The following is a 14,286-nucleotide window of genomic DNA, read 5'->3' on the forward strand; positions in this document are numbered from 1 at the left end:
GACTAAAATGTGTGGTGTGTAGTATATGACTACCTTACATTAAAATTGAACTTAGAGTCACTTATAGAAATTAAACGAGCTAAAACGAGTAAACAAGTACCGATTCCGTATTCATGATCAATATTGACGACATACCGTTTCTGATTTAACAGTTATAGAAACAATTATTTTTTCTTAGAAAAAGGGCTTTCTGTCTTTTGGAAGAAGCTCTCGCCATACGAACTGAATGTTATTTTTAAGTTGACGATAAAAATGGGAACATATTGGCCTGAAGAAAAAAAAAGAAATTTTCATATAAATCGTTAAAGATTGTTTTTCTTCTTAAAGTGTGCGGTATATATGCAGCTTTCAACGCAGCAACGAAAGTTGCATTTTAGGTGTATTTCATGTAGCTTTGCAGCTAATAAAGATACCGTAAGAAAACGCAGAATATAAAAATATGGATGGAAAACGCAGCATGACAACTTACAGAGTTACACTATACTTAATTAGAAGAGCTAATTTCACAAAAAAATACTAATAATTATTATAAAGCAAAATATAATTTGAAAGCCCATTACCATTACGATTTTCAATAAAAAATGTTGTATACATATACGTATGTTTAGTATATTTTTCTGTATTATGGAAAATACATTTTAAAATTATAGAAGAAAACCCTAGCATATGCTTCAGGAATTCTCTCAGTCATATTTAATTCTGAAGTATATTGGCTGCGCAAAAAGCTGCGTTTATACCCTTTCGAACCTCTCGCAGCGATTACCTCTGCGCAATAGGTTTACGGTAAATTCTACCAACACAACTAAAATTCTGTAAGATCTGAATTGATCATGAATGTGTATGTAATGCCTACAGATATCGAGTTTTAATTCTCATTTCAGATTCTTATTCACTCGTCTTATTGCAGTTTTTAGTCCTACTAGCAGGTCTAGATCAGCAGCTTCCTACACAGTTTTTAATTGCCTCAAATTTTATCAATGCTTTAATATTGTCAAACTTATTTCAGTGTTGCATGTAATTTATTATCTTAATTTGTGCTTTCACCCTTAAAAACATGTATTTGATCTTTCTTTTAGCTGTTTTACTCATGTTTTATTGCTTACACTTGTTGTTTAGTCGGTTAAAAAGCTTTGAAGCTTATGTTATTTGTTATATGTCTTGCCGACTCAAAATAAAATTTATTTATTTATTTATTATTTTATGAATGCACATACTGCCACATAAAGAGTGATGTTAAATTATAAGTGTTTAAATAATGGATTTTTCTCGGGTAACTTTTTGTCAGCAAGTCAGGAATTTCAAGTAACAGGGCACGAGCATATAATCAGATTTGCGGGCAAGAACCGAGTCCATAGCTCGTCATAACCAGCAGCATGTGTATACTGCACGTGTTTAATACTGCTCATTACTCAATAAACTTCATATAATTACATATGACGATGTTAAGTGAGAATTCATATTAGACGGATGAGATCAGATTCAAAGAAGTTAATGTCTGTTATATAAAATAGGAATCTGTTAACATCGGTAAATTACTCGATAACACTTTATTGTCATGAAACTTCAGTATGTAGATACATGAAAGTAAACCATCATCTTTATAACATATTGCCAATATAATTACAATATAGTATTACTAAAGTTCAGATTATGAAATAGAACAAGCGTATGGCCGTCCTATGGACGCATTTATAGTTTCTTATTTTAACAAGTTCAGTGTAATTTTCATCAACATTATATTATTTAATTACTGCTCAAAACCCGTAGATAATAAATAGAGAAATTGAGTCGATCATATCACTGGTTTGTTACTGAAGGGATTTGATAACGTAGACACATCGGAACCAATAACATCTCCGTGCAGTGATTGGATACAAAAAATGACCGTTTTGACCGGATTTACACATCACACCGGAAACGAGCACCTGCGAGATTTCACGTGATTTTGTTGTCAACAACATTAGTAAGATTTTAGTGGAAGCATTTTTATTTTTGCAATTAGCCACACAAAGATGGACGATTTTCAAGCTGCAGAAGAGGTAAATAATAACACTCATATTGAGAATGTATCATATGAAAATATTGATTTAAAACTGTCATTCATAACAAACAGATCTGTCATTGAAATAGTCCAAATAATTAGACGTAAGCTACCCCGCTTACGTCTAAACGGCTACCGTCGTTTTCCTATAGCAAATTGAGTTCAGCTAAAACTTCAGTTTTTCTCGTTAAATCTTTGCTAATGCATAAAATTATCATTAATTAGACATATATGTGAGCGATTACCTCTTAAATGTGTAAAAATTGTGCTTTTAAACCACTTATGTACATTTTTTAAAATAAACATACACAACACACTTCGTGTGTCTTCGTGTGTTTGTCGTTTATAGAATTACATTGAATTATCTTGAACGAAATTATTTTTTGAATAGGTTACACATAACCAATTGTTGTTGTACAACAAACCACATCACTTTTTAACTTTCTGTACTCTTTAATTAAATGGAACCAATATGTGTGTGTAAAAACTACCAGTTGTATCACGGAGTGTATATTGTTAGGAGATGAATCGAGTATTTGACCCTTACTGTAGTAAACCTAATCTTATGCAAAAACTATTCATCCGATTTTATTGGTTTATACGTTATCTTGTTGCTTATTAATTCCTCTTTCAAAAATATGCGTTTTAGTATATTCCCGTTGTTATTAATGGATTTATAGCGAGATAAACACAAGAAATACACATTTTATGTTTTACCACCGCGCGTTTTACCATATTGTGGCTATCGATTTTGTACAATTCGCGTACAGCGAAGCGCCGAGGTTATACATTTTGATGTACCCACTCACGTCTTTTGTTGAATTATTGTTTCATTTCTCGGCAGATTTTGACAAATTATATATCATTAGAAAGCTTACGTTACGTAGTAAACAGATATATAAATATATATTAAGTTTTTCTTCTGATTTCGACAGCCCGGCGAGTTATAACTTTAACTTTTTCAAATATCATACCGTTTTGGAGTTTTCGAATCTAGATTTACGGTTGACATGTTCGTACTTAATACCAATTTGTAGCGTTTATATTTGGAGTTCAGTTTTAACAAGAAATATCTTTAAAAAATATATACGGCGTTGATTTTGGTCGATGTTTATGAACGATCAAAAGTTATCGCAATGAGATAAAAAGTAGCGGATGCCTTTTTTCTGCGCAGTTCTTAGCTACATCACAAGCAAATCAATTACGGGGTGTTGCGCCAGATTTTGTGGCTTATTTTGCTTTATGTGATATTATTACTCTGATATCTATATTTACAGAATAGAAAAACACAAGAAACATGAAAATAAACGAGTGCATATAGGTCAGCCGGCAATACTCAAATTGCATAATTATAGTATAGTGAATTATTGTGCTCATGCTTAATAAACTGGTCTTAATGGATAAATATTTCTAATTAATTTTATCAAAATTGGTCCTTATCATGCAAATGTTGAAAACATATTAAAAATCGATGATTGACATACCACAATAATATCGCCGAATATCTTTATTTAGTATCTTTCTGATCAAAACAGACTTCAAGTGCACAAAGTTTACGAGACGGCGTTTATATAAAGATTTCTGCAACTGACCGCAAACTGACCTTGATACCTTGCGGATTGGAATGCAATGCATTAAAGTTAGGTAACAATTCTGCTGCTGAAACGACGGCTTGTTTACGCCAACTGTACACGACCAAGGCAACAGCTGTGCCTAAAATATTTATATATCGACAAAGCGACTAAACGAACTATTTACTCCATCAGACAAAAATAGCATAGATTCCAATTTTTTCCTTCAATGAAAAGATCGCAACCCCTTCTGCGAACTCCGGTGATGAACTGTATATACACTCTGACTTTCACACACTGGCCGCGAATTGACCCTAAAACTCGCGGGTTGAAATGCAATGCAAGTAAGTACTAAATATGAAAATACAGCCTTTAGTATAAACGCTTTTGCGCTGGTAATTCTCTGAAAATAAAAGGTGAACGCACAAACTGTATTTATGTCGAAAATTGATTGTAAAACTGTTCTATCTATTGAGCCTTTTCATTGGAGATAAAATTGTTTCATGCAGTAAAACAGTGTTACAAAGACGCGGATATGTTTCCAATGTTCTGGTGTTATACTCAAATCAGCCAATGGAATAAATGAAGTGTATTCATTCGTACCTAGCCGCGGAAAATTTTATTTGAATATTATTGGACACTTACAAAGGTCAAGTCAGGGTGAAAAGCTGGCTTAATACAGCTTACGCCGAAAAAATACATCTTGCTTAGGAGAATAGAATTCTGTATACGATAGAAAAAAAATTGTTTAAAAACGAAAGTTATTAAGGAATGAAGGCGGAAGAAAGTAGCGCGCGTTCCTAACGCACTGAACTGATGCTACGGTCTTGGCGATTATGCTTTTGTTTAGAAACCGGCCATTGAATTTCCTTTGCCATGATTATTATATTTTTTATGATATATTGTAGTATTTTGTTCACGAAACATATCAATAAAGCTTATTATAAATAAATCTTAATAAATTAACTATTTCAGCTCTTGTTTATAACACAGAAAGGGTGTTAAATTTATGATGAAACAGCGTATATAGCGGACCCTCTCGATTTTATTCGGCTTTGCATGCATACTTGAAATAAAATGGGTGTTAAAAACATTCATCGTTTGCTGTTAATTATCAACGAGGGAATTATGTATAATTATATGAAATGTTATTTACCTTAAATTATCAATTTATTAAAGATTCTTGAAAATTACGGTCGGTGTTACGCGGGTCATTTCGTATTTTGACATTAGGGCATCATGTTCAACTAATCAAAATCAGATTTTTTTTTCACTGGGACGATGACGGCTTAGATTTAGACAGGCAGACAGATAGTTTATTCAGACTTATACAACAGTGCATCGTCTTTAACTCAAATATATAAATTATTTTTAGACGAATTGTTAGGTGATTACACATATAGCAGTGACGATTCTGAGAATGTTGCCATGTTTCTTATCCGTGTAATCTAGAGTCCGTGGTTTGAGCATTTTTATCGCAGTGTTCAATAAAAGATATCTCAATAATCTTGTTTATTGATAGATCTGTGGTTTTATTGCCCCTGTGTTCAGCACAAACCAATTGTCTCGTTATGATCAGATACTGTGCCGACCAATACTAAATAACACTATGGTGCCATACGCCACAGCAGGGACCTATACTTGTGATCATGGAGTCTAAGTGCAAGACTTAAAAAAGTATGTTGTTTCGCTTGCGGTTGTTAAAGCCAAAACGGGGCTCCCAGCTGGCACAGCTGCTGATATTCAGATCTGAATACTTAAACTTATTTAGACCTTATTCTTAACCGTTGCGCGTTTTACGATATCGGATTTTAGGCGGGAATAAAACTCAGTGAAACTATTCAATTTCTTACACAACATTAAGCATATTAACAGTTATTTAAATTAACAATATCAGCGACATCTTTTTAAAGACTAAACACCTTTTCAAGTATCGAATTTAACATGTCAATAAAATATATTAATACCAAAAAAGGTTTCATTTAATATTGTTCACATTAAACCTTTAAATAAAAGTGTCGCTTTAACTATTTTCCGTGTCTTATTAAGCCGCGAATCGTTTGCTAAAAACAGTTAACAAAAAGGGCTACACGTTCTAATTCTTAATGAAATACAAAAATAAGTATAACATAATTAATAACGTCCATAAACACACACAGCAAGATCAAAGTTTTAATGGAAAACTAATATGACATTCCACGTAAATTATTATTTTCGTCTAAATCGAATACTATATATAGAGAAACAATGTATTTATAACCGACCAATGAGGTAACAATATGCAACTTTCAATTTACACAGTGCTATATGGCAACAATATGGAATTTGAATAGTGGTAGTGTTTTAAGGTCTGGACTATCATTACTTGTAAGTTTGTATAAACATTTTTCTAATGCAATTAGTAAAATAATGTTTATATTTTATGTTTAATAATTTATTGCATGATTATTCTGTGCTGTTATATGAATTTGATGCCGTTAAAGCTTCCGACATGAATTCATGTCGGAACGATGCTATTGCAAAATAACGTTAAACGATATGAGGTCGATGTAAATCGACCTCATATTTATAGGAGTATCATTGAAAGTCCACAAATATTTCAGCATCGACTATTTGAGTCCTGCAAGTGTTAAACACTTTCATTTTATTATTTCTAATGTGTTCAGTTACTTTCATTAAATTATACCAATATTCTTAAGCTGTATACGTTTCTTTTGAAAATGACTTTATTTTGTACCTATTACAACTGGAATTTTGTGTATTTTTGTGTCTTTTCTAGTGGCTTCCAGTCAGTATCCATGTATTTTTTTGTAATTTCTTGGATTTTGAACACATTCCATGAGACCTGATGGAAATCGTTATTAAACTGTACTATGGGCATCAAGAAATCACAGAGTGGGGTTTATTTTATCTTTAAACATAGAATACTTGATGGACCCCAGTGGTTAAACTAGACAATGTGTTACCTTAAACTTTTTTTCAGATGTCTGAAAGTCACAGATGTGGTTTATGAAATATGATAGCAGGGCTTGCACTAAGAAATAAATTTTGGAAGTCCTGACTTCCTGCCCTTTACTTATGGAAGTCCCACTCAAAAATGTTGGAAGTCCAAACAACTTTAATGTTGATGTTAACGGAATGTCAACTGCGTAAATGATCACAAACTCTTCCCATCCATTTTGGGTCACTGTACATCTGTGAAAGTAACTAGATATATCTTACAACAAGGTGGAGACTACCCTAGGCTTTAAAAATAGGGAAAAGTTTGGAAAATCAGGGTATAAGTTTGTGCAAACAATATCGACTTAAAAAACAAAACATGTTAATTTCAAAACTTTGATTATTTCTATCATTTTACTATGTTCATTTGTAAAAACAATAAATTCTCATTAAAATCTATGTAATCATAACACATTTAAGTCATTCAACACATTTAAGTAATTTGAGATATGTGCGGTTGCACATTTTCATCACATATTTATTGTCATTTTATTGTCCTCATTCCTATGACTGCATTTGCAACAAAACACAATCTTAATGAATGGTCATGATGGAGCATCTAGTATATCAATTACTGTTTATCCGAATACTATATATGTCCGAAATATGTACACTTAATAAATGCCTTACCAGTTAAACTTTAATAATCCAAACTTTCCTTGTTGTTATCTGGTTTAACAAACCTTATCAAATATTTGTAACATTTTGTAAATCCATTTAATGTTTTCTCCATTATTGAACCAACATTACTTGTAATTTGAATCGCCAGCTTTGAACTGAACGCGGGTTGAATGTTACAATAGGTCAGCCATTTGCAATGTCGAAAATCATGACGTAGCAATTTAATTCTACTCGGATAATTTATATCTAATCAAGGAAATGTGTTTTCTAAATGTTTCTTACTAGTAAAATGACTTGTTAGTATAGAAAATGAACTGTGATTCCAGTTTATATAAGATGGTTATTACTCGTAATTATCGGTGGATTAACAAACTGAGAAAACTCGCGGGACCTAATACGGTAGTGAATCTACGTAATTAATTAAACTTTGATCAATTTTGTTTTTCTTTAATTATTTTTGCCGTCTTTCTTTTACCGTACCGTCTGCCCAAAACCAGCAATTATCTCCTAATCATTAGACAACATATGGCACGCGCAGAGACACGAGTGTGTTGTTAAAGCAACCAATTTTAAGCGACTGCTTTGTCACGGTTAATTTGCGATCCGCGCGGGGGGGGGGGGGGGGGGGGGGGTAAATTGTGTAACCGTTAGATAAACAATAAACTTGCTAATCACCTGCGGGCGGTAGCAAATATAAGGAGGCGGAGTTTAGACTGATCGAGACGTGTGCAAAACACATTGAGTCGGCAGAAAGCAGTGTTGATTGAAGTGTTATTTTAATCGACAGCTTACGTCACGGGTTGCTATTTTCGGCGTATGACCAATTTTAAGGAAGTACAGTGGACGTCATGGCTTTTTTTTATCGGCGTATGGAAACAATTATCGGGCGTAATATACGGCCGTACGCCGCTTAGTGCAAGCCCTGATGATAGCGTTTATGAGAAGCAAGTTCTTAGATAAACCCCATTTAATATTATTGATGGACCTGTGATAATTTTAATTGTAAATCTTGTGCCCCAAATTTTCATGTATTATTCTCATTTATTTTATTTTCAGACCGCATTTGTTGTGGATGAAGTCACTAATATAATCAAAGAGGTAATCGTCAAAGTCCATGGATTTCAATTGAAGTAGAATCCTTCTTCTTTGATGCAACCATTTGGAAATTTTCTCACCTTTGACTTCTTTAAATTATAAGCCAAGCATTATTTTGATGCAAATATTATCAGGAAGCTATTTCTATGATTTATTTTAAATCATATAATTACTGTATTAGCATATTAGTTCTCTATCTCAAATTTATATAAAAGCATTTGCAGAGCGTTTAACAAATATGCAGAATCCAGGGCTTTTTATCAGGAAATTGGGAAAAGGCCCTAGCCTTTCACATTGGGAATTTCATGCGCGATAACTGCTCATTTTGGGAAGACTGTGTTTTTGAAACATGGTCTTTTTCATTGCGCAGAAGTATAAAAAGACACATTGTGGTGCATTTTTAATCATATTAGAGCTCATTGCTTTCAATTTGGGAGATGCCCAATATGTCTAAGTAATTTTTTTTTTACAATTTGGGAAATTCCTCTATCAATTTTGGGAAAAAATGACCTTATTTTGGATTAGGAAGGGGCCGAATTTCGGCCCCTGTTATATAAGGGTGAAAAGCCCTGCAGAAAGCAAGTAAATCTTGACTTCAATATTTTGACCCCTGTCAATTTCAATGACTGGGTCACTTGACTCCTGCTTTTCAAAATCTATTGAAATCCCTGCTTAAGCTTTCAAAAGATCAATGTCATTGAAATATTTATTTATTTCTTACTATACTTGTTTGTTGAGATTTGTATTGTTATGCATGAATTTAATACTCCATATATAATAAACCTGTTCAAACATGTCGACTAAATAGTATAAGCTTTGTGTGAAAATTGTGATATTTAAAACTGTTGAGATTTGTAAGTTATGTTATTGCAAACTTTCATCAAGACTAGTACATGTAATAATAATAATAATATATACATTTCAAGTATTCATATACATTTCAAATATTAACCATTGCCTTGTAGGCTATTGAAGGTGCCATTGGTGGAAATGCATACCAACATAATAAAGTTAACCAGTGGACTTCCAATGTTGTTGAACAATGTTTAAACCAGCTGACAAAACTTGGCAAGCCATTCAAATATATTGGTGAGCAAACACAACATTTTCCATGATAACATTAAAAGAGTCTTTATGCTTCAGCCAATATTAATATGATATTATAATTATAAATTCTTATATTTTTCTTGCTGATATGGCTGGAAAGTGGGCTGCATTTTAACAAATTTATACAAGTAATAAAGGGTATAAAAATTACCTGTCTTGGTATGGTCACCATCTTGTTTGTCATGTGATTACCACCTCTGAGAAAACTTAACAGTGAATCAACACAAGTGTAACAATGTAATTTTTTCATAGTAAAAGGGGCCATAAATCCTGTTGTAATGTTAACATGAAAACTGCCATATGGAGTCGCAAAAGTCAATCTGATTAATATGTTATTAATTGAAAGTTTTATTTAAAAGGAACATATTTGCTAAAAATGTGTCAATATGTTCACTCTAACCTATTTTCAGTGACCTGCGTGATCATGCAGAAGAATGGTGCAGGTTTACATACAGCTAGCTCGTGTTTCTGGGACAATCAAACAGATGGTGAGTTTATCAGGGGATTGATGTGTAACAGTCAGGTTGTTGTAGTTTTTAACTGCGCTAAGTTCTGTCCCAGATTAGCCTATGCAATCTTCACAGGCTAATTAGGGACTACTCTACGCTTTTATGGAATTTTTCCTTAATTGTAGTTCTCTTTTTGATGAAAATCCAGTCTAGGCAGAAAGTGTCTTCCCTGATTAGCCTGTGCTGACTGCACATGCATGAAGTCTAGAGCTGTAGCGATTCACCCATCATTCGATTTGATTTCGATACCAATGGTCCGATTCGATGTGCTGACTGCACATGCATGAAGTCTAGAGCTGTAGCGATTCACCCATCATTCGATTTGATTTCGATACCAATGGTCCGATTCGATTATTTTCGATTTGATTCAAATTAAACTATTTGCTGCTTATTTTGCAAACTAGTTCATGCTTGGTTTGTCCAGAGCATGAATTAATGTTTTGTATTTGTTATTAACTTATTTTGTTGTACATTTAAAGTGTTTATTTTTTAAAATAAAATTTAAAAACGCAACATTGTTTTATAAGTAACACATTTATTGAACAAAACTTCCTGTTGTGTTATTCTTAAATAACATAAAATGTATCACATGTATTTAACAGAAAAACAAAACAAAAAAACGTGTAAGTATATAAACAACTTCCAGTTGACTTTTTTAACAGAATGCACACAGTTTAGTAAAGAAACAATATGGGTAACTAACGTCAACAAAACACGTTTTGCAAGTTGCCTTTTCATCAGAACCTTCGCGAAACCCGAAATGTTCCCATACTTTTGATTTTAATTTTGACTGTGCGTCTTTCGGCGTGGTTGAAGAAGCCATTTACCGGCTGATGTAATTCTCAGCATGTCATTCATTCATTGGATGCCATATTGGCTATTGACCATTCACAAAACGTATTACAAATGACAAGAACGTTTAGACGACGAATTTGAAAATAAGGTTTAAAATGAGGATCAATCGGCATTGCAATGAATCGAATCGACATTGGCCATATTGGTATCGAAATCGAATCGATGGCGTTGAACCGGTTTTTCGATGCATGGAACCGAATCGTTACAGCTCTAATGAATTTAAGTTTTTTTCAGCGCCTGGCTCATATAACATATCTTCTGTTCAATGCAGGGAGCTGCACTGTGAGATGGGAGAACAAAACCATGTACTGTATCGTCTCTGTGTTCGGGCTTGCCATCTGATCTGTCCTGTGAAGAGGTTCCCTTCCTGTTCCCATGATGAAAACAGCACAACCCTTCAACTGCAATATACACCCCTCCTGCGTTAAACATTACTGAAAAAATATCGCGTACTTCCCTGTAAGTTGTGAAGTTGTTATCTCTGAATATTTGGAAAAAAGGAGGAAAAAAAGAAATCTGTTAACTTACTGACGTTTGTTTTAAATTTATTGGGAGTATTAATATATGTGTCTATTTGTTTATGGTATTTATTTCGACTAAATTGTTTTAAATGTGTTTGATATGTATGTCTATTTTGCATTTGATTAGTTTATTGATAAGTGTTGTTATAAGTGCAAGCGGTCAGATATAACAGTCTTTGTGACAAGAATGTGTTCTTCACATTTTCATTAAAATTACGTATTGATTAGGTCATAATAATAGATTCGAAACGATTAATATTTCTTTTAGAACTGAGCATTTCATTGGAAAGTTGTCTTAATTAATTGTTTTGTGCATTCAGCAGAATTTGTACAATGTATGTATGATTTTAATAAAACATATTTCTGTTCATTATTTCGTTTTTTATTTTTTAGCCCACCTGTGCACAAAGTTTAATGGGGAGCTATTGTTGTCACCTTATGTTCATTGTCTGTCATCCTAAATTTGTAGCTTGTTATGGCACTAGAGTTTGAATCTTGGTTGCATGTATCAAAAAAGTAGAAAAGCCTTGTTATCTCTCTATAGGCCACACATATTATTCAATTTTGAGGAAAATTGGTCAGAATATTCATCTTTACAATTTCTGAAATTTAAATCTAGGCCATGAACGTCCATAAAGCGCTGTCACCGTATGGAATCTAAGAAAAACCTTGTTGTAGCTCCATAGGCCACATTTTTATGCCCCCGGTAGGGTGGCATATAGCAGTTGAACTGTCAGTCAGTTCGTCTGTAAGTCTGTCAGTCTGTGCATCTGTCCGAACACTTTAACATTGGCCATAACTTTTGCAATCTTGAAGATAGCAACTTTATATTTGGCATGCACGTGTATCTCGTAAAGCTGCACATTTTGTGTGGTGAAAGGTCAATGTCAAGGTCATTCTTCAAAAGTCATAGAATACAATCCAAGGGAAGTAATTAGCTTTAAAAGGGAGATAATTTCTAAATCTGTCAAATGATATATTGAAATTTTATTTCAAAGCAGCGCAATAAGGGGCATTGTGTTTCTGACAAACACATCTCTTGTTTGCTCAATCTTGATTAAATTTGGTCAAAATGTGTATCTTGATGTTATCAAGGCCGAGTTTAAATCTCGAAAATTGGTTTCAATTAATATTGACAATATATAGGCTGAATTTTTATTCCAGACTGCATTTCCCAAATCTAGGTCTACAGGTTAAATCTCAGAAAAATGGTGTTTCGCATCTAGAGAGCACATAAAGTTACAAATCTTCATGAAACTTAATTAGAATGTTTAACAAGACAAAGTCCAGATCATGCTTGAATCCAGGTCAAGTTTGGTAAAAAACTAGGCCACATGGTCTGTCCTTCACATTGGTGTACCTTTAACTCAGGATCAGGACCATCATGGCCCTCTTGTTTGTTGTGTTGGTGTCAGCCATGAAGAACCTTTTTAACTGGAGTGTACTGCATTCTGAATTGGGCGTTTGCAAATTTAGCAGTTATTCTTTATCTGAGATTATTGACACTTCAGGAAAGCTCGCTTTTGCTGTTAAGTGAATTTTAGTGAATGCGAGTCCATCCTACTTAGCTTGTTCAGATTGTAGTGTCCTCGTACATAATGCAATTTTAAAATTGAAAATGTTTTCCATGTAGATATAGTGGAGGACCCATTTCTGAACTCAAAGGTCAATGTACCACTTGTGGAACTTGGCTGATAAGAGAAAACGCACAAACACACTAGACATATTTTTTTCATCAACATCAAACTTGTTCAGAAGATTTGTTGGTTGGCAGTATCATAAACTAGTGTTAACAAGGTTTTACTTTAGCCATATATAGCCATATAAGGAACAAGGAATTCAGTAAAACTGATGGATGCTCCCCAATGATGCTTTGTCGATATATGGTTTAATTGTGTGGAAAGAAAGTATGACCAGTGACTTCAAACCTCATGAAAAGGTAGAGTTCCATGCAAGGTACCTACATGCCAAATATGAAAGAGATTGGTAAAGTATTGAAGGCCCTATGAGAAACTAACAAAAGTGTGACAGAAAATAATCTATTATTAGCCTCGGTGACCTTGACCCCAATGATCTCAAACCTCATCAAAAGGTAGAGGTCCATGCAAGGTACCTACATGGCAAATATATAAGAGATCGGTAAAGTATTGAAGGTGCTATTAAAAACTGTAACAAAAGCGTGACAGAAAATCTATTATAAGCCTTGGTGACCTTGACCTTAAACCCAGTGACCTCAAACCTTATCAAAAGGTAGAGGTCCATGCAAGGTACGTACATGCCAAATATGAAAGAGATCGGTAAAGTATTGAAGGCGCTATGAGAAACGGTAGCAAAAGTGTGATGGAGGAAGTAACCTCAAACTGGCAACTATATGCTCCCCATATATATATATATATATGGGGAGCATAAAAATGCCCCGCATCCTGGTGGCCATGTTTTTCAACAGACCAGAACCATTTTCGAATGCATCCAAGATGTAATTGGGACGTATGTTCTGACCAAGTTTCATGAAGTTCAGACCATAAATTGGCTCTCTAGGGTGTTAACAAGGTTTAACTACAGCCATATAAAGAAAAATGCCTTGCCCAATGACGGCCATGTTTTTCAACCAACCAGAACCATTTTCAAACACTTCCAAGATATCATTGGGACAAATCGTCTGACCAAGTTTCATGATGATCTGACCATATATGTGGCCTCTAGATTGTTAACAAGGTTTTACTATAACCATATAAGGAAAAAAGCCCCGCCCCCTGGCGGCCATGTTCTTCATTCAACTGTAATCGATTTCGAACTCGTCCAAGATATTGGGTCGAATCTTCTGACCACGTTTCATGAAGATTGAACAATACATGTGGCCTCTAGAATATTAAAAAGGATTAACTAGAGCCATTTAAGGAAAAATGAACACCCACTGGTGGCCATGTATATCAGTCACACTGTCCATTTTCAAACTCGTCTAAGAT

At 33.9% G+C, this 14,286-nt stretch overlaps 1 protein-coding gene across 1 annotated transcript; it reads left to right on the forward strand.

Moving 5' to 3' along the window:
- Positions 1-1,910: 1,910 nt before the first annotated feature.
- On the forward strand, positions 1,911-11,690 carry LOC127848843 (dynein light chain Tctex-type 1). The gene is made up of 5 exons (XM_052381506.1): positions 1,911-2,039; positions 8,290-8,331; positions 9,294-9,417; positions 9,846-9,923; positions 11,071-11,690. The coding sequence occupies exons 1-5, from the start codon at positions 2,013-2,015 to the stop codon at positions 11,139-11,141; spliced, it is 342 nt and encodes a 113-aa protein (XP_052237466.1). The 5' UTR covers positions 1,911-2,012; the 3' UTR covers positions 11,142-11,690.
- The last annotated feature ends 2,596 nt before the right edge of the window (positions 11,691-14,286 follow it).

The sequence above is a fragment of the Dreissena polymorpha genome, chromosome 1 (assembly GCF_020536995.1).
Source record: "Dreissena polymorpha isolate Duluth1 chromosome 1, UMN_Dpol_1.0, whole genome shotgun sequence".
Taxonomy (NCBI): Eukaryota; Metazoa; Mollusca; class Bivalvia; order Myida; family Dreissenidae; genus Dreissena; species Dreissena polymorpha.

What these genes read in the sequence shown, in the direction of transcription:
- LOC127848843 (XM_052381506.1), top strand. Translation starts at nt 2,013, where the DNA reads ATGGACGATTTTCAAGCTGCAGAAGAG. An exon ending in ATTTTCAAGCTGCAGAAGAG is followed by an intron (nt 2,040 to 8,289) that starts GTAAATAATAAC and finishes TTTTATTTTCAG; the next exon opens with ACCGCATTTGTTGTGGATGA. An exon ending in TCACTAATATAATCAAAGAG is followed by an intron (nt 8,332 to 9,293) that starts GTAATCGTCAAA and finishes ATTGCCTTGTAG; the next exon opens with GCTATTGAAGGTGCCATTGG.